Source organism: Ixodes scapularis, unplaced genomic scaffold (genome assembly GCF_016920785.2).
Source record: "Ixodes scapularis isolate PalLabHiFi unplaced genomic scaffold, ASM1692078v2 PGA_scaffold0__279_contigs__length_252992795, whole genome shotgun sequence".
Classification (NCBI taxonomy): Eukaryota; Metazoa; Arthropoda; class Arachnida; order Ixodida; family Ixodidae; genus Ixodes; species Ixodes scapularis.
The window spans coordinates 86,209,267-86,230,319 of record NW_024609835.1 but is presented as its reverse complement, the minus strand read 5'-3'; the positions used below and the strand labels follow the sequence as shown (position 1 = coordinate 86,230,319).

Below are 21,053 nucleotides of genomic sequence, written 5' to 3'. Positions count from 1 at the left end.
ATCTAGATATTTAGACAATATAATGTTCTTATATCATTAACAAGAAATAGTACATAATCAATTTTCAGCGAGCACTTGTTTATTGACGTTCTACCGTCTACATATTTAGGCAAAATAGTATTCTTATGGCATTTTGGTAGTGGAATTGGAACTGTGCTGACAACAATGCTTCCTCTGATATCGATATCGGTCAGTAAGACGGCGATCTAACCTCCTGTTAAACTTTTGTTCCACGTGCTTTGTGCACTCCTGCGACGCGCAACACTGTCTCGAGTCTGTTCCTCCAGACAAGTGTCTGTCAATGTCTTCTCGCGAATGTCAAGAACATTGCTGATATCAGACCGACGATTGCTACATGTGCGCCGGTTGTCCAGACAAACGAAAAACCTTCCCACACCCCTTTTATTATTCTTTTCCCTCCCATCTTCTTGCGACAGGTGACTCACTTCGAGCGAGACAATACCCCGCTGGCAGAGCGCAATGACATCAGACAAAACAATTCGCGAGAAAGAGGCGGGACACGTTTCGAAGTGAAACCGTGATGAAACTTCGCTCAGGCGTGCCGAAATAGGTATAGCAACAGGCCGAGACACCCTACACGCTCCCGAGCTGTCGTGATCACCATCACACTTTGGAAATACCATCGCGTCGCGGGTTCCTATTTCTTTGTAACTCAGACGCTGTACTGCACATCCTCGTTTCCTATCTTCTTCGAAAACACCCAGAACAAGAAGTAACTACAGCAAGCGTCAATTCAATTACCTCATCTATTTTTTTTTTCTCATAGAATTGTAGGCCTATAAGCTTTCAAATTCCATTTTCATCGTTTCTGAAAAAAAAAAAAAAAAAAAAAAAAAAAAATCAGAACGTGAAGTAAAAAAAGAAAACCACAGTATCCTAATAGTTGTGTTTAGTATTGTTTTAAGCATATCTAATGTACAAGATATTTGATAACTTAATTGCATTTTGCACTTTAATTTTTCTGATGTCTTGTTCCAGAGCTTAACTATATAAGGAGGGTAGGGGCCTTGTCAAGCTGCAACGGCAGTTTTTTTTTTCTACCTCACCTTGTTTCCTTTTTGGTAAAAATGAATAAAAATCTCGTTTTAAAAATATTAAAATGTATGTGATCTATTTGTGTAATGTAATAAAACTATATTAACGTGCTCAAACATGCAAGACGATATAAGAGCACAAAAGAACGCCTTATATAATTTATATGAATTTTGATCTCCTCTTTTCAGAAGGGAACTTTAGGTCCTTAATCTAAAAATGTACGCGGAAAGAGAAAGAGGGAGCTAGACCCCCTAGGCAGCAAGACAACACTGGATTTTCTATGTCAGTGACGTCACCCACAGGGTGTCAGCGCTGATCACAGATTTGACACGAGTGTTGCGTCAGCTTTCGGCTGGGATTCGTGTTCTCGATCATCGGACACGAGACCCTGCCGAATGCTGATGTAGTCTAGAATCTGTGCCCTGCGGTGGCCCCTTGTAGATGATGTAGCCTTGCTATCAGGGAGGCGTCGGCGCGGGGGAGGCTGTGGAGTTCAGTGGTTCACCGCTAAGCTAACAGGGCGGTGGAAGCTACGTGCTCTTTCGATCACCGGTCTTGACCACGTGATCACGCTCTTGCACACAATGAAGCGCGAATAGCGAAGTAAGGTGATGGAAGCCAGGACGACGATCGTTCAGGCGAATACGGTAGCTTTCACTGCCCTGTTAGTTTGGCAGTGAACGGAGTGTCAATGTACAACTTCCCTCGATTAAGTTATTTATTTGCAGTGAGCTGCTGTCGGCGTCGAACCTTACGACTATCATACCAGAGCACACTACGTGCAAGGAAGGCTAAAAGCTCTAAAATAAAAATAATGCTCAGTAAAAGGACATTAGAGAAACGTCGATTAAAATCAAGGGAGGGATAGAGCGTGAATCTAATTAAATTATAAAATAATAATACTCGGCTAGGTGACGCAAGCCACCGCCCTATCTAAAAAGAACAGCAACCATGCATTTATCCATTCAATCAACATCTAGGTGGCGTTAGTTACCGCCTGATTAAAAGGAGTCAGCCATTCTCTATGCATTTATAAATCAGCTATCATCATCATCACACAATCAGTTTTAGACAAAATGGCGGCTGCCTACCTTGCTTCGAAACAGCACTCTGACCGGGAAAGGTTCGTGATTTGTCTGCACAGGCACACGCTTTACCAACTTTACCACAAAACCGATTCCTTACTCGGGGCACTATTATGCTCAGACACATTTTGTAGAATACAATTGAATTGTCGCAAAGTAAGTAGCACGATATCGGAATGTGTCGACAATGCCGGCCATTGACGCATATGCTACGCGTTGTCATCGGGACTGCCTTGCCTCGAGCGTCTGTAATTAGTATACTAACTTCATTATGCCCTTTACTTGATTTCAGGAGTATTTCTGGCCTGGTGTAAAGCGTGATAAATAACGGTAAAGACACGAACACCTCGGCGACCGAATGCCCACGCAACACCACGAGTCCCGTGTCCGTCTAAAAAAAAAAAAAAAAAAAAAAAAAAATAAAAAAAAAATAAAAAAATAATTTTTTTATTTGCTTGCAGTTTACACAGTGTGAATACGCTGCGCCGGCTCCGATTTAGAATTCTCAATATTCTCACGCAGGTGGGTGTGCCTCTACCCCGCTTACATCAACAGCAAGAAGACGCTCGCGGAGGGTCGTCGGTTACCCAGGTCGAAAGTAAGTTTACCGTTGTGGTAACGAAAACGGGACATGCAATTTCCACTGCTGAAACACGGTAATCGCCCGTTACATCACAAGCATTGGTTAAGCTGCGGCAACCTTTTTTTCACAAAAGAAGGTAGCAAATCTACAATAATATATAGTTTAAAATGGCATTTTAACCAAGAAATTGTAATATTTCATTAATCTCGCAGCTCCAGTCTGCACACCAATTGAAAATCTCGGGTTTATCTGGGCCCTAGCGCAGGTACTGAATGGCAATGATAAAAATGAAAGCCGTTTACAATTCCCTGTAACGCCGGTTAGAGCGCAGCTCTTGAGGAGGAAGATGAAAGCATACTGAGGGATAGGTGACTCCTTGAGGTCACGTGACCTCAAGGGGGTCACGTGACTTCAGGTCACGTGACCTAAGGGGTCACGTGACCTCGCGGTTACGCCGACAACGACGGCGACGGCGACCCCGACGCCGCTCAAGCCGGAAACTGGCCCCTAAGAGCTGTGCTCTAAAATCCTCAGACTTTCCCTCGAGTTTGTTAAATTGGGGATCAGTGCGGCGTAGCAACCGGGGGAGCCCGAGGGCTTTGGGCGCCAGTACCAGGCATCCCAGTTACGTAGGGGGGTGCCACCTCTGGCAGCAACCCCCCCCCCCCCCCCCCTCCTGCTTTACTGGTTGGTTGTGATCTCGGGAAGTGAAGGGTGGCGGATGCTACGAAAGAAAAGACCTAAGGGCCCCGGGTGTTGGATGGCCTAGCTACGCCACTGTTTGGGACGTCTGCATTACACACTTCAACAGATGGTAGGAGTGCGCCAACAATTGGTCGAATCATGCAAGATGGCGCCCATGGTTCATTGTTTGGACATGACAGACAATCTCCGTGGTACGGATGTTTTGTTTCAAGCTTCGGAGTGCAGAGTAGATGGTCTTGGGTGGTCTGAAAGTTTTTGGGGCTTCACTTATAGCCCGAATTGCCTTGCGCAGCAAGGACAGATTATACCGTTCTAAGCTCCTCTGCACCAAGGCAGCTAAATGGGATGAAGAAATCTCCATACAGTCCTAAAAGCAGAAATTATCTTGGCATTAGTGGCCAAGCATCGGAGATTTCTTTGGCTTTGCCGATTTGCTTAAAAGTATTTTAACACCTATACTTTTTATATTTTTCCAAAGGAAACCAAATGTGCTGAACTTTGCATTTAAATGTGTAGAGAATGGATTTGTTGGGTTTAAGAAATTGGGAACAGCGCGCAGAAAAGACGATGACAACGAGAGTAGAGCACAGGACAAGCGTTCATCCTGTGCTCTACTCTCGTTGCCCTCATCTTTTTGTGCGCTGTTCCCAATTTCTTAAGTCATGAACCAACTTGCCTGCATTGCCACCTTAATTGTTGGGTTTGGTGATTTTGCTTATCATGTGCCGATAGCACAGCGAATAAGCTTTGTTGGCCTTATTTCCAGTGCGTGGAGAATCCTACCTACCAGGAGATCCGGGATGTCTTGGATGCCACGGGGTTCAAGGTCGGGGTTGAGGTACGTGCCACCAGTGTGGCAGATGCTCAGTGAGCATCTTTATCTTCCCATGTTGTGTTGGGGAAGTGCCGGGCTCCTTTCTTTAGCATTGTTGTTAGAGACCCGCAGAGAGCCGTAGAAAGAAGCGGTTCGTGGTTTCAGCATCTTTTACTCGCTTGCAAGCCTTCAATTCTAGTTTTTGTGAGAGCGCTGCTCTCAAGACATGTACTATCGGGGAAAAATGAAATGCAAACAGAAGAGCGCGTGGCTCGCGGTACAGGCTGCGCTACCTGGAAGTGAGCCTAGGGGCGAGGGTGCGTGGCCTACTCTGATGTATTTACGCCCTTCGCTCAGCATTCCCCAAGGTTCAGCAATGCGCCTCTTAGTGCAGTGAAAGCTATCACTGCTATCCTTGCTCGCTCGGCGCGTGCGGCGCGAGGAAGCTCGCCGCTAGTAGCAGCTGAAGTGTGTGCCCTCAGCCAGCGTGCGCTTTAGCTGCACCTCTGCAGGCCCCTTATAAGGGACCGTTTTCCGTCATTCAACGGGGCCCCAAGGCTTTCCTTTTAGACCTAGGAAACAGACACGACATGGTGTCTGTTGATCGACTGAAACCCGCATACATTGAGAGTGTACAAGTTTCGCCCCAGACATCATTGAAATCATCGTTGCGACACCCTCCACCACTTCCGACCAAGTCATCAATTTGCCGACATGTGCATTGGCAAACCGTGCCTTGGCCTTCCCGGAGGGGGGAGTAATGTAGGGCCAGCAAGAAGGAGAAGAAGAAGAACCGGGGGCTGGGAGATACCGAGCTCGAGACCGAGGACACCATCACGAACTGCCGAACGAGGTCGAATGTACATATAAGTAAACTTATGAAGGGCAGATGAACACCCTTCAAACACATAAGGAACCCCTGTGATTTTTTTAGAAAAAATCGACAATGGTCGAGCGTCACGCCTGGGACGTTTGGCATGGAATGACCCAATAGTGCACAGACTAGGAAGCATTTTGCTCAATGCTGTGATCAGTGAATGGCTCAGAAATCTTGCTTAAAGGGATGGTGAACTGAAATTTGGATTTCAGAAAACAATGCAGGAGCTGTAGGCGGGACGCTACTATCACTACAGCACTACTCGTAAGGCAATATCTCGAATGGACGGCCATATTTTTGGAAAAAAAGGTCGAGATTGCACGAGGACGACAAGGCGCGTGACGTCAAGCTATCTCGTTTCCTCCCCTTTTCGTTTTGCCCCTCAAGGCGGAGAAGACGCGAGGCCGTTCCCTCTCCTTCTCGGAGAAACAAGACATAAACATATCTGAAAAATGCGCCTTCTTTTTTTTTAAAAATACGGTTATCGGTTTGAGATATTGCTGTATGAGCGATGTTTTGGTGTCGGTAGCATCCCGTTGCACGCTTTTGCCGCCATGCTTTGTGGAATCCAAATTTCGGTTCAGCATCCCTTTACACCAACTGTCTTTTTTTTTTGTAAAGGGGATGGAACGATAGAGTGAATTTGTTTTTGAAGAATTGCTGAGGGCGCACTTGGGATCTTGGGAACACTGTTTGAAAATCCATGATATGGATTTTAAAACTTATCAATCAATCAATCAGATAAATTTTATTAGATTGCCTTTTGAGGCAATCTGGTAACTTTTCTTGCTTAAGTCATTAAGTCAAAAATTAGATTTTCCTGCTTGGTCATATTTTGGTTGACTAGGCATTTACCATTTTCAATATTTTCTGTAGATTCGGACTGTGACAGTTTGGTGTTACCTATTCACCGGTTTGAGAAGCAGTAGGTGTTTATTTAATTTTATCTAAATTTTGAGTATAAAAACAGATGTATGTACACTGCATGACACTGTTAGCACAAACGAGCAATTTCCTGTTTTTGTCTTGGGATCAAAAGGCTGTCACTACAGCTATCAGCTTAGTGAGAAGTGCTAATATGTGGCCCTAACCTAAGTGGTAAAATTTTGTGCCCACCAATACCCTTCTGAAGTATAATGTGAAAACGTGCCATTGTCATGTTTGCGCTAACACTGTCAGGCAGAGTGTGTACAAAAATGGTACACTTACAGCTAGGTGCTACATGTCTAGTTTTACAGTTACCGGCATTTCTTTTTTCCCTGCTTATCATCTTTCCAACAATGCTTTTTAGGTATTCTCTGCACTTTTGTAATTTCATCATTGACCAGTGGCCTACTTTGCTACCCAAGCTTTTAGCTCTATACTTATACACTATAGCTAGGGTTCCGCATTTTCGGTCTTTATTTTTTCAAAATTCGGCATACTTCTTTCGATGTTTATTTTAAAATTCAATTTTTTTTTTGGTGTGTATTTATTCCCAAAAAAGTTTACCGTTTTTTTTCCGGTGAATATGAAAGAAGCACCATTGGACACCGGATCAGATGATCCTTGTAGCTGTGATATTTGTGATCACTCAAAGAATAATAGCACATATACAGGGTGTCACAAAAGAAAATTTACACAATCTTTTTTACCGCAAAAATAAACTAGGCACCGCCGAATGCTCATTCTCCGCCCAAAGGTTCAGCTAGAGGTCATAACCAGATGCCAAAGTTTCAGCACGATCCGATAACTTAATCAAAAGTTATAAGTGATTTTATGGAAATTTCAATGAGAATATGGCGGCCGACGGAGTTTTCAAACACATGGGGCTCTATGGGGCCTGAAACCGAAAACTAGCGAAAATGGGCTTCCTTTTCCCATTGAAATTTTCAGAAAATCACTTATAACTTTTGATTAAGTTATCGGATCGGGTTGAAACTTTGGCATCTGGTTGTGACCTCTAGCTTTAGCTTTGGGCGGAGAATGAGCGTTCGGCGATGTCTAGTTTATTTTTGCGGTAAAAAAGACTGTGTAAATTTTCTTTTGTGACACCCTGTACATACGTGGTCTTCACTACAACTTCTGTCAGGACACACCTCAAAATTGCGGAATTTGCAGGCATAATCGCTTCTTTTTCCTCCCCATTCAGATGACGTGACCATCTGAGGTGATGACTGTGCAGGAACCAGTGGAATGGCAAAAAGAAAAAAAATCCATTGTATTTATGTTTTTAACCACAGGGAAGTTTGAGAGACGGTGCATGACACCCAGACTTTTTTTTAGAACCAGGAACTTGACAAACTAAGCCCTATCACAGAAAGGACACAGATATCCCGCAAAGGCCAATCGAAGACCTCTTGTGTTGCATGTTGGACCTTGGAGGGGGCAATCACGAAGACGTCACTCAGTGTCGAACCTTGCAAAGCCCTCTCTCCCCTTCCTTCCCCCTCCCCCACCCATCTCGACGCGGCCCTAAAAAACTAACCTTTTTCGTGTAAAACCGAATTTTAGAAAACGAATTAGACATACTTTTATCGGTTTAAACCGAAAACACCGAAGCTACAAACTGACCTTTTTCGGTTAAAACCGAAGTTCCGAAAATGGATTCGGTGTACTTTTATCGGTTTAAATTGAAAACTCCAAACCCTAACTATAGTATTAGCAATTTTCGTTTTTAAGTCAGAAAAAATTTGGTTTAACTTGTCTTCTGTTTCTTTACTTGTTGAGAGCACTATTGCTCATGAAAACGATATGTGGTAACAAGTTTTGCATCACATGGTTCACAGCTGCTGCATCCTTTGGCTTCTCAGTAATAAATCATATCGATTCCAGGGAAACATATAGTGGCTTCTTGTCAATTTTTATAGTTGTGACATACTGCTTAAATTTCCTGCTGTCAAACTATATATAAAAAAAAGTGATATATTAGGTATGTGTTTAGGCTTATACGTGGAAACACTTGTTGAAGTAAAAGCCATAAGTAAGCAGTAGTGCCCCTGTCCACTCCTTTACCTTTGTGTTTCGTAAAAATATCCAGCTTTTCTCATTTACAAAGCAAGCATCGATGGCAGCAGGTTACTGTATCTTATTATGGCTCTATCCCAGTGTCCAACCTTCTTGCCTGCTCGAGATGTTTCAAGCATAGTCACAGTATGTAGAAAGTATTTGTAACTTGGCACTCAAATGTTTTGCTTTCCACACCCTTCAGAACAAGTTGTACCCGAGGGAGCAGAACAAGGACAGTTTGCTGTACCGAGGCCGCATTCGTGTGCAGCTCAAGAATGACGACGAGACCCCAGTGAACCCTCAGTACCCAACACGTACGTGAGGCCATCTTACGCATCTCTTGGCGTTTCTTGCATCCAATGGGTAAACTCTCCAAAAGCCACAAATGACCGATCAGCACTTCCCTGCATTTTATTCGTGAAGGTGACTTGCAAACACTATATTTTATGTGCGCACATGCTACCTCACTAGTTGTTTTGATAGCAGCCTTTCGATCACATGAAATGTTGTGGAAAATTGCACGATTGAGCTAGCTGTGTTGACTCTAAATTTGCAATGTGACCTTCCAGTACTACTGTAGCTGGTGAATATAGGTCATGGAGGGAGTTAAACTATACACGAAATCAGCTCTGTAACAGTCAAACCCGTTTATAACGAACAGCAGGACTCGCTACGATTAGTTCGATATAGCGAGTAGTTTGATAAACCAAAAAAACATTTACAACGAACTTCCACAATGCGTTCGTTCTAAGGCGAAAGTCTCCCTTTCTTTCTTGTCTCTTTGCTTCCACCTTGTAACAAAGCTCTAAAAAGCCTTTTTATTTTTTTTGTTCATGCGTGCAGTTTTTTTTTTAGCTTATCTTTCTTTCATAAACACTTCTCTTTGTGGGCAATCACTTTGGGATGAAGTTTTTTTGTTTTTTTTTTGCAGTGTTTGTTTAGCTTCCTCCCCTTCTGAATCATTTCTCTTTGTCGATGTTTGGCAAGTTCCAAGCCTACGGCTTGGAACTTGCCAAACATACTTTTTTGATTCCCCCCGCCCCCCTCCTCCTCTTTGCAGACACTCCAGGAGACAAAAAGCATGTTTGGGGTAATTTATGGTGGCATTCCAGGGGCCATGTATTATTCCCTCGTGGGCCAATCCAAACATTTCCCAAAGAACACAAAGATTACTTCTAGCTTTTTTTTTCTGTTGCAGCTGCACTTTTTTTTTGTTTTTTTTTGTTTTGGCGGTCTGAGCAACAACGTGTGTCGGGTAATTGCTTCCGTGGGAGAGCCGAAGTGCGAGGTGGCCTGCACGAGAAAAAAAAAAACAACCTTGTTGAACAAGGAACTGCGTATAGATGTTTCAAGTTGAGGGAATAAAGTATCCCAACTTCCAAGGCAAGAGGAGGCCTTAGCAGGCGACTCAGGCTGTTAAGGGAGAGATAGCACTGCAGTTTGTGCTGAAGCGCCGCCATCATGGTGGCTGTTGGAGACGTCAGAGAATTGTGTCATTCTCGCCTGTATTTTTGTGTCTAGTTTTCGTGACACCTTTTGGTTCTTGGAGAGCCAGCCTGTCTTTACGCGAACATCCTATTATACACCCAGACTGTTTTACATTCTTTTCAAAGATGCCATAAAAACAGGAAACATGCTGAAATAAAAAAGGGCATCGCAAATGAAGTTTTACCACTGAAGGACAACCGCGTCCACCTGCAGTAAACTTTCTCTTGAAAGTTTCAAGAATGCATTGCTATAACTTTTCACTGGAACGAAGCTGCGACGAGAAATTTCACAGGAATGCGTCCTTGATTAAGGCACACTCTCATTGAAAATGTGAACTTTCTGCGTGCAGGCGCCCAATTTTCCAGTGCATTTTACATCGACACCGTAGATCGATGCTACTGTATAGCTACTACTATTGGATCCGATTGTGTCAACACCTCATTGCTTCGCGACAGGAATTTTGGATGAATGTATGAGCACATGGTATAGGTAGTGACAATAAAATATAAACAGTAAAATCTTGGTAATAGTTGATAATTTTAGTTTTTTCAGCCCCCTTACCTTAACTGCTAAATCTCCTCCTCCCCCACCCTCCCTCCCCTCCCCTCCCCCCTCCTCCCCCCCCCCCCCCCCCCCCCCCCCCCCCCCCCCAAGTAAAATACACTTCCGAGGTCGCTGTTTTAGAGCGCGGCTCTTAGGCGCCCGTTTCCGGCTTGAGCGGCGTCGCCGTCGGCATCGGCGTAACTGCACGGTGCATTATGGGAAATGTCCCATAATGCACCGCGCGAGCTCCCCCCCCCCCCCCCCCCCCGGGTCACGTGACCCCCCAAAGTCACGTGACTCCCCTGAGGTCACGTGACCCCCGATGACGTCATCGTCACTGATAACGTCACCTGCATCCGCATCGTCATCATCACTGGTGACGTCATTGGTATCCGCATCGTCATCGTCACTGATGACGCCATCAGTGACGTCAGTGATGACATCATCGGCATTGTCATCGTCACCTGACCCCCCAAGGTCACGTGACCCCCCCCCCCTCAGTTGACCCCCCCCCAGTACCCTTCCCTCCTCCTCCTCAAGAGCTGCGCTACAGGGAGTTGTAAACGGTTTTCACTTTTCGGCAACAAAATATAAGTGTTTACCCATATTTAGTATACGCAAATTAGAGCACTGCACGGGCCTGGGCCTACCCGAAAGCCTGGGCCCGGCCCGGCCCGTAGGCCGGGCGCGGGTCGGGCAGCGTACGCTTCAGCCGGGCGCGGGCCCGGCTGAAGCGCTTCAAGGTAAATGCGTCCACACCCGGGACGCATTTGGGCCGTCCTGCCCGGGTCAGGCCTGGGCCACACCTGGGACGCATTCGGGCCGTCCGGCCCAGATCTGGCCCGGATCTCGGCCGTCCACATAGGAAGCATAGAAGTTCAATCAATCGCTAAAATACAAGGGCAATATACATACAGAACACCAACTGAACCGACCGACACCCTAGAAGAGGGTCGTTCGGTTTTTTCGCAATTCGACGAACCTCCGGACCGCGGACCCGCCCGCGGTCTGGAGGTTCGGGGGAAACGCGCCCCTTGAACTTTGTTATCTTTTATTCTCTTTGTCCGCGCATTCTTTTTTCTACGGGTGGGTTGGTGAACGCGAGGCCTTCGCTGGGGCCATGTCGTTTGGTCGCCCTCGATGTGGGGTTTTCGTGCGTTGCGGTGTCCAAAAACAGGTCGCGGACGGGTCCGTCGACGGTTGGCAGTGGTTCGTAGGTGCACGTGGCTTTGGACAAGTACTGTTCCCGAGCTGTAAGCACAATGGCCGTGAGCGTTGATGGGGACCTCATGGTGTGGGGTGGGGCTGTGGGCTCCTCTCGGACGATCGTTTGACTTCGAAAAAGTCCGCGACCCGGCCAGCGATTTTGATTTTCTTAAAGTTGTCAGGTGTTCTGGTGGACTGTCCTTGTGCTGTTGTGTACTTCTTTCCCGACGCAAAAAAAAAAAAGAAAAGCAAGATAACCATTTTTGCTGCATTTCTGGCTGTGATGTTGCTTCAAAAATAACTAGACCAGTGGAAAACTCTCGCCGGGTACACGCTATTGCGGCCCGGGACGAGGGGGACGCATTGTTCGGCGTTCTGAGACGAGAACGAGCTGACTTCCCCCTCCCCCCCCACGTCGAGTGACAGCCAGGGACTCAAACCGAAAAATATAACGTTTCGGTTACGGTTACGGTTACCGCTTCCTGTTGATAACGGTTTCGTTTCGGTTTTTTACGGTTTTAATTTTTACGGTTTCGGTTACCGGTTACACGTTCATAAAAACCGGTTTATTTCGGTTTTTCCAATAATTTGTCTAATTGAAATGCTAGACAGCCATTTTAGAAAAAACTGTTTCAAGTAGTCTCAGATATCCAATAACGTGAAATACAAGGAACCTAGAAACGTCTTAATACTTCTAATTGGTCAGAAGTTGCACACGTTCCTAGCTCCAACTCTTGTTCACTACATCTACTTACATTATTTAGTTTGATGCCCGAGCATACATGTTACTTCTAGTACTCGGTGATCATCGCATTCTATATAATAAAAATTAAAATAAACACCGCTACTCTGTTGTTTGGCACCATTTATAAACAATTACCCTAAGAAAGTTCCCACTTGATGCTGGAAGAACCATTCGCACTTTCTCGTCGCTACAGTTGATTTCAACCTCATACATGCAGGCGAGTCTTCGCTTCACTGAAGGAAGGAACAGAACTACAGCCATCCACTAGTAAAATACTGCTAAGTGGAATGAAGTAATAAAATTGAGAGCTGGGCTGGGCGGGCCGTGAGGCAAGAAGCCTTCGTGCAGCGAATGGAAAGTCCGCTGTAGTCGGGCGGCCCGTGAAAACTACTTGCCTCACTAAACACTGCCCAGTCGACTTCAGGTGCCTGCTGGGTCGAGTGGACTGGCGGTGTAGGTCCCGTCGCTTTTGACTTGTAGGCAGTGCTACCCAGGTCCGACTGAGAGTCTTCGACGACGCTTCGTTTGTCTGTAGTGCGTTCCTTTGTGTTGGTGTGGTTTTCCTCCTTGCCATCGTACGTGTCGAAGGAGTCGTCATCGGCGTGGGGCTCAATGACTGTCGGTCCTGCTGAGCCACTCCAGGATTCGCTCGGTGGCGGTGGTTGTCGAGTCGGGATCCATTGGGTCGTTTTCTTCGATCCAAGACCAAGCTCGGGCACGGTCGGCCGAGACGCCAGCCTCGCAAAGAGCATGGGCGAGAATGTCCTCGACAGGAAAAACGCACAGGAGCGTCGAGGAGACGACTGTGCCGTCGATGACGGCACTGGTGGGTTTCGAAGACTCAGCGTAGCTGCCGGACTCACGATTAGGGGGCCTCTTCGACTTCGTGTCTGGGCGGTAGCTGGTGTGCGCGGGAGCACGAGGCGTGTGGCGTCCGCGTCGAGGCTGGTTGGGTAGCTGGTCAGGGAGCTCTCTGAAAACCTCAGACTCGAATCCTCGACGTCTGGGATAGGACTGCCGTCCTACAGTTCCCTCTCGCGACGACGTGGAAGAGTTCCAGTCTATCGAAAATGAGGTGCTGGTGTTCGGGGAGCATGTCATCCCAGTAGAACCGATGGCGGGGGAGATGCCTGATCTCATGGACATCTCTCGTGGCGAAACTTCTGGTGTCCTGGGCGAGGTCGCTCAGAATGTCGTAGGCATGACGGACCCTCGCTCCGGCATGGGTGGTGGGGGCTCTATCAGAGGTAGTTGGATTGCGCTGGTGGCTCTGGTAGAAATGATTCTCGTAGAAGCCATACCTCCGGCGGTGGCACGGGGAGGCCTCCGGCGATGCTGGAAGCGATCTCTCGGCGCGTCTGTGGATGTTCGAGCTCACCGTGCCGACGTTCGAATAGCTCGTGTTCACAGTTTTGCGAGAGAGGCTGTTGAGACTGCTGGCCGTGTGGGGCGAGATTGGCCAGGCCATCGACGATTGGAAGCAGGGCAGCTCCCAAGGTTCAGGCGAAGGAGGCAGAAATTGCATCCCATGTCTGTTGGACGAGGGTGGCGCGTTGGCGCGTTTGACGAGGAGGCATCCTTCTCCTTGGCTTTTTCTTTTGTCATGTTGAGAAGCCGAGAGGCGTGGCAGTGCCGGCGACGGTAAAGCCCCTCTATCCTGGGAAAAGTGGCGCCGTTCATTGTTGTTAAATGCTCGAGGCACGTGCGATGCGCTACTTCTGGGAAATTCATGCCGTCTGAAATAGCTAAGTGTTGCGCTGTGCCGCCATGATCTTCCCAAGGGCTGCACGTTGCACGTGCCTTGTGCATCGACGAACATTGCGCTACTTTTGAAACATGAAGGGGCTTTAGGCGGCGGGTGCCACTCGGTTTGAAGAAGGGTCTCGGCGCGGGAAGGAAAAGAAAAAAACTCTGACACCCTTCTGACGTTTCCTCGCTCCTTCCACCACTCTCAGCCCGAGCATATATATATATATATATATTGTATATATAATACAAAATGCCAATGTCAAACCCCTGACTTTTTTTTTTCTTTCTGTGTTGTTTCAAAATCGTCACTCGCGACACGTTTCACACTAAATGAACAACATAAACATTATTAATGAACAGCAGGGCCCATTAAAGGGGTTATGACACGCCAAAAATAAAATATTACATAACTATACTGCTAGGACCCCTTGTATGTTCCTATAATCCTGCTAAATTTGTTTTGAAAAAGGCGCGATAATTTCGTGGATAAATCGATTTATATGCGGGCCCCTCGGAGGGGCAGATCCGGGCGGACCTGGAGGCTGATGACGTAGCCAGCCTCCAGCGTGGTGTCTACTTGCACGCACTCACAGACTCGGCTCTCTTGGCATATCAACTCTCAGCTTCCTCGTTTACCTTCCACGTTTCCTGCATCCGGTCTGTGACGATTACGTCTACGGCATCGATCGCCTTGTCGAAGTGTTCGACATTGATCGCAGCAGCAATGAGAGTGATTGCTATCAAGAGATGTTGGAAGCTGTTCATTTTGACTGCGACCCGCTGGCGACGAGCTCCAGCGACGACGAGTTCGCCGTGGTCACCGTCGTCCGGGAATAATTCGCAGGCGCATGCAGGGTGGAAGGTCAACCGGCCGGAGGGCGAGAGCGAGAATAGCTTTCAGTTTACCGAGCTGTTTGAGCGGTTTTGTTCGTACCGCGACGAGAAGAGCTTGGGCGATCATGGGGGCGCCTAGAATGAGAGAGTGATCATGGTCACGTGGTTTATGGACACCATGGTGTGACTAACTTGAGCAGTGTTGCCTGGTCGCCAGATGAAAATTATAAAAATTCGTAAATTGAATATTGCAATTATCAGAGCTCTAAAAATTGCGTAACTTGGTGTATACACTAAGTAGCCTATGAGCATTCCATTTCAAGAATAATCTATCCGTTTAATTTTCGTGTCATAACCCCTTTAAAGCCCCTTCATGTTTCAAAAGTAGCGCAAAGTGCGTCGATGCACGTGCAACGTGCATCCCTTGGGAAGGTCATGGCGGCACAGCGCAGCACTGAGCTAGATTTCAGACGCCATGTTCTTTCCAGAAGTGGCGCGCTGAACGTGTCTCGCGCGTTTCCACAACAATGAAGGCGCCACTTTTCCCAGGATACAGGGGCTTTAGGGCCCGTTTGCTCGAAGCGCTAACCGCGGCTAAAGTTAGCCACAGTACCTAGGAGAGGGATTCTGAGATCATGTGACAGGGATCGGTAGGGATGCGGGAAAACATGGCGGTGCCCCGCAAAGTCAGCGCCGCTCGCTTCGGAACTAATATGTCGTTGTAGCTGCAATATCGCGCGCGTTAGTCAGTAACTAATAGTGCAGGAGGCTTTCGCTTTGCCTTACCTCACTTAAATCGCAAAGCATGAGCAATGACCTCGCCGCATTTTTTAGATAGTATTTCGATTCTGGCCATTCTTAAGCCTAAATGAACACGATAATTGTCGGCATGCATGGAAACGTCTTTGGAAAGTGGATTGCCTTGACTCAATCGGCCTTGTATTGATAGCACACAAATTTCCTAAGCACCGAGGTGCATGCTACGAGTGTAGTTGCAGGCATTGCGCGTGCTGGCGTATGCAGTAGTAATATACCCGTTGCTCTGAGCAGGGGGCGCGAGCGCGTCCGGAAGACTTACGCAAGACGCGACCAAGTTTTGCTGGCTGCATCATCCGTGTGGCGCTGTAACGTTCGATTTTGCACGTGCCACGTTCGAATACAAGCCGCTGTCAGCATCTGTAGATGTGCGGTAACAAAACGTCTAAAAAAAGTTAAAAAAAAAGAACAGAATTATGTTGCTTGCGGCCGCAGCGTTCCATTAAACATTCCTTTCATATTTGCTTTCTTTCACAGCTTCCGCGAGCACGTATATTTCACTTTACGTGATAGTGAAGCCGAAGCTACTCGGAAAAGCGCGTCATCCTGAACGATGCTCGCACTGCACGAGCGCGCGTGCTTGCCAGGGACGCGGAAAGCTCGCAGCTCTCTCTTGTAGCCTCTGCTACGCTGGAACTTAGAATGGAACTGAGTAGAAAAAACTCTAGTGGGGAAGCGTATTGATGCATGTTCGAAACGCGAACCAAATATTCTATTTTGCTCGCCTGCAGCGCTGCTCAAAACTTGTGAGCTACGGGCCTATCGTTCTAAAGGAAAAAGTCTAAAACAAATTTTGCCTTGCACGCGCGTTCGTCCAAGTCTTATAATGATTATTTACTTCGAATCTAAGAGGAAGGACAGCGAGCGCGGACCATAGAATTACACTTCCAGCGTTCTTCTCGATGCTTGGGTAATTTAGAAAAAGGTCTGTCGGGGCGGGACGCTGGTCTTCTTTTGTGTACTATTAATATCCGGTCGATTGAGTCAAGGCAATCCGCTTTCCAAAGACGTTGCCATGCCGACACTTATCGCGTTCATTTAGGCTTAGAAAGGCCAGAATCGAAAGACTATGCAACAAATGCCGCGAAGTCATTGCTCGTGCTTTGCGATTTAAGCGAGGTAAGGCAAAGCGAAAGCCTCCTGCACCATTCGTTGCTGACTAACGCGCCCGATAGTGCAGCTACAACGACATATTAGTTACAAAGCGAGCGGCGCTCACGCACCGGGGCGTCGCCATGCTTCCCGGCATCCCAGCCCCCAGTCACGTGATTTCAAACTCCCTCTCCTAGGTACTGCTGCTAACTTTAGCCGCGGTTAGCGCTTCGACCAAACGGGCCCAGGTTTTCTTTTCCGCCAGCTCTGCATGATGGCCAATTTACCTCGTTTCTTTATACTGGCTACTGCATGTCAGGAACATCGGTGGTTTTGATAGAACCGAGTTGGATGGACATCTGAGAATTTGAACTTATTAGTTAATACATTGAAAGCGACAGATACTGAATACATGTAGCGATGTAGGAGTGTGGCAGATTTAGAAATATAGAATGTTTTTAATTATAAGCTCGACCACTAATTCAATCTGAGTATTCTTAATCCTAAAGTCAGATTGAATGGAAATATGTAACCAGATGCACCACTCGCTGACAGTAACTCTGTCAAATGGCCACAACAATTTAAGATCCCTCCTCCAGGTCATACTTCAGAAAAACTAATAGTTTATTTTTCGGTTAATATTGGTTAAAACCGGTTACCGGTGAATAATTTATGGTTACGGTTACGGTTTTTATAAATATCAAATAGCGGTTTCGTTCCGGTTACGGTTACAGAAAAAATTTTGTTCCTAAACGGTTTTCGGTTACGGTTTGAGTCCCTGGTGACAGCCCTCTCTGCGTGGACGCGTGAACGAAGCCGCCTGATTGGTTAAAGTTTACATGACTGACCCTGCTTTCATCTGTTGTTTTTTAACACAAATCGCTTCGAGGTAACTGCGACATGACTGCTGTCTAACATAATCTTCAGCTATGTCGAGCTGACTTTGCCGCAAGTGGACAATTGTATATGCGGTCTTCAGTTTCCCTTTCGTGAATTTTAAAATGAACGTCGCCAAGCTGAAGGAACGACTTTCGTCAGGGCAGCTGAAGCTTGTCACAAAGGACTCCAAACAAAGTGATGTGTGGAAGAAATTTATGAAAGTTGTTGACGCAACTACGTCAGCACCGCTGGGACATGTCCAAGCCACTGCAAAGCATTTTTGACCTACGACGGCACCAAGACTGGGACCTCCCATTTGAGCCAGCACAAATGTAAGTCGTCCACTTCTGAGTGTGCGAGTGTTACTTCTTTTTTCGCTACGAAGAAGTCCAGCATTCCTACAATTGTCAAAGAGAAGTTGACAACGGCTTGCGTTGGCTTATGCACCAAAGATATGCAGCCATTTGATGTAATTCATGGAGACGGCTTTGTTCAGCTCGCAGACAAACTAATTAGCATTGGCACCCGTTGCGGAAACATCTCTGCGAATGACGTGCTTCCACATCCCACAACTGTGTCCTGAAAAGTAGCCGATGTAGCGAATGCTATGGGAGATGCCACGAGGCCTGTCATTGAAGCAGCATTGAAGGAAAGTTGCTGCGCTGTTACAACTGACATGTGGACAGACGACTACAAAAAGATCGCGTATACTACCGCGACGGTTCACTACATTGATGAAAACTGGGTTCTGCAGAGCAAAGTTCTCTTCACTTGCGATTTTCCGAAGGAAAGGAAGACGGGCGAAAACATACGAAAAGAAATTGTTCGAAGGTTTTCAAAGCTTGGTTTCAGTGAAGACCTGGCGAACGTGGTGTTCGTGACCGACCAAGGTGCAAATAATATAAGTACACTCTGTCCGTGCACAAGGATGAGTTGTACTGTTCACATCTTGAACGCCGTACTCCGGCATACATTTGACGAGTCGTTCGTGACAGAAGAGCTGCCCGCCATGCACGAAAACATCAAAGGTGTCAAGTCTGTTGTGACTTCTAAAGCAAAGTGGACTTGCTAGCGACTTGCCGCATGCTGTGTACCAAGATGTGAGCACAAGGTGGAACTCCAAACTGGCAATGATCCGGTCGGTATTTGTCCAGTACGAAGATATCGAACGTATTTTGGACACCAGAAACAACTGCTTGCTTGATGAGGTGAACAAGTCGAACCTCAAAGAAATGATTGATTTTTTGGAACCTTTTAAGGAGGTGAGCGACAAGTTGGAGCAAGATAAACACCCCACTTTGCCGTTTGTGCTGTTGTGCTTTGCCAAACTAAGCAAGCATCTTCAAGTGGAGCCTTGAGACTCATCGCTTACTGCAAAACTCAAAGAGAGGGCAAAGCATTTCCTGGAAGGCAAACTAGAGCTCGAAGAAATGCACAAGATAGCGACATTCTTGTGTTTACAGTACCGACAACTCTGCATGCTCCCTGGAAACGAAAGAAAATTGGTCTATGGCAACGGGAAAGAGAGGATATTCGAGACAACACTTCAGCTCCCACGAAGCGTAGATGTGTGGATGAGTTCCAAGAATGGTGCGATGTAGAAGTAGTGCCAGAACAAAGCGATGAAGTTGACAAGTACTTGTGTTCCGAGTATGGTGGCGAAGGTGGAATGAAGGACTTGATGCTATGGTGGCAGACTCACCAGATAATGTTCCCGCAACTTGCAGCCCTTGCAAAGAAGGTACTCTGCATCCCAGCCACAAGTGCCAGTAGTGAGAGATACTTCAGTGCAGCTGGGTACGTCATGAATGAGCGGCGAACCTGCCTAAAGCAAGAATCTCTAGATAATCTCTTATTTTTGCACAAAAATATGTAATCATTGAACATTCTTGTTCTCTCCCAGCTTTATGTTAATATGTTGTAACCTCAGTGAGTTTATTTTTTCTTTCCCATTGTATATGCACCTTGTAAATAAACCGCTATGCTTTGATTCTCGTGTTTAACTTTTTTAACCGAGCTGCATAATACCTCTGTATGCTGAGTGTTGTCCCCAATGTCTAACTTGTTGGCTTCACATTACGTAATATATTTTATATAAGATAATAATGTACTCGTCTAACTGACCACAGCCACATACACAAGCTCATAGCCTTCTGAGCTGCTTCGATTCCTAGCAAAAGCTGTGAACTCGTCGTGTAATAGATATTTAATGAGCAGGCCGAGGGCACCGACACGGGCTTTTTCGAGCCTATTCTGCCTGTGTTTGGACAAGGAGGCGTGTCCGGGCCTGGGCCAGGGCTGAGTGCAGGTGCCAGAAGCCGGGCCGGGCCCAATAAGAGGGGAGTCCCGTCGGGCTGGGCCCGGGTCGGGTAAGACTGCGTGCCAGCGGGCCCGGGCCGGGTAAGACTGCGTGCCAGCGGGGCCGGGCCGGGCCTCAAAAAGTAGGCCCGTGCAGTGCTCCAACGCAAATCACGAAAGGGTTCTGTGCAACTTTGGTTGGCTTGAAATTGCTCGTCTCTTACGATCAACTTCTGTAAATATGTAATGACACGCATTTACTCTAACTTCGTCCCCACCTGTTCATACATACATACATCTCAGTGCTATAGTCACAGTGCTGAGCTGCTGCTGTATCAGCACTCCACTGCATGTGAGCCCACCATTTCCTGCTCACGCACGCAATGCAGCGCTGAATCGGCACCCACTCTAGCTCCGACCTTGCGTCATCTCAGTGCCGAGATGCACGTGCAAACCGTCCTTTGTTCCCGTTGCCCACAGGCAAGGCAGTGATGCTGCACGTGTGCGACATGATCCCGAGGCTCAAGTCGAGGACCCAGAGGCAGGCAGGAGGGGAGCAGGCATCCCAGAGTGGCACCAATGTGGCCAAGAAGGGAGGGAAGGGTGGCAAGGGTGGCAAGGGCAAGCGGTGAGGGTGCCTGCCACACAGCCACCGGCAGCCATCCGCACCCCGGGGATGCCTCCCCCTGCAGACGCATCCCTGCTCGAGCAGAAAAGGAGGGTTCCTCTCCCACTTGTCACTAATAAACATTTCCATGAAGTTAGCTCTTTACCTTTGTCTGTCTCCTCAACACTCGAAAGTCAAGTTTGTCTACGGAGGTTAAGATGGCAGGAGTTAGTCTGTCTCAATACAGTGCCTGGTGTCTCCGCTATAGACGGGCAATTTGGCCAGTCCAGTACAATCGTCTTTATTGAGCACACCTAGTAACGATTACACAACCAGAGACCAATACGACGCTCATTCAGATTGAAATGGGCAGAACATAATTGAACCCAGGGATGATCTCTGGTTTCACACACGAGTTGTTCGCATTGCATACCATCACCAAGTAGCACTGGTTTGAACAACAAAGTGCATTCATGAATGTTGTCCGTAATCATACGTTGTTGATTGTACCTAACCAGCGTGCAGGAGTGTTTTGCTGCGTTGTTGCCGAAATTTCTCTGTGGCATTGCAATTGCTTTGTGTCAAAACGGATGTATAGGTAAGAAAAAAGCTGCAAGTTATTCAGAGCACGACGAGTGCTCCGGAAAGATTCCTGAACACGTTGAAGATATGCCTGAAGGATGGACTG

General features: G+C 47.0%; 1 protein-coding gene across 1 annotated transcript; it reads left to right on the top strand.

The window, feature by feature from the left end:
- Positions 1-2,098: 2,098 nt before the first annotated feature.
- Positions 2,099-20,522, top strand: LOC115316493 (signal recognition particle 19 kDa protein). The gene is made up of 5 exons (XM_029975851.3): positions 2,099-2,179; positions 2,664-2,739; positions 4,196-4,267; positions 8,311-8,422; positions 20,239-20,522. The coding sequence occupies exons 1-5, from the start codon at positions 2,133-2,135 to the stop codon at positions 20,388-20,390; spliced, it is 459 nt and encodes a 152-aa protein (XP_029831711.2). The 5' UTR covers positions 2,099-2,132; the 3' UTR covers positions 20,391-20,522.
- Positions 20,523-21,053: the final 531 nt, after the last annotated feature.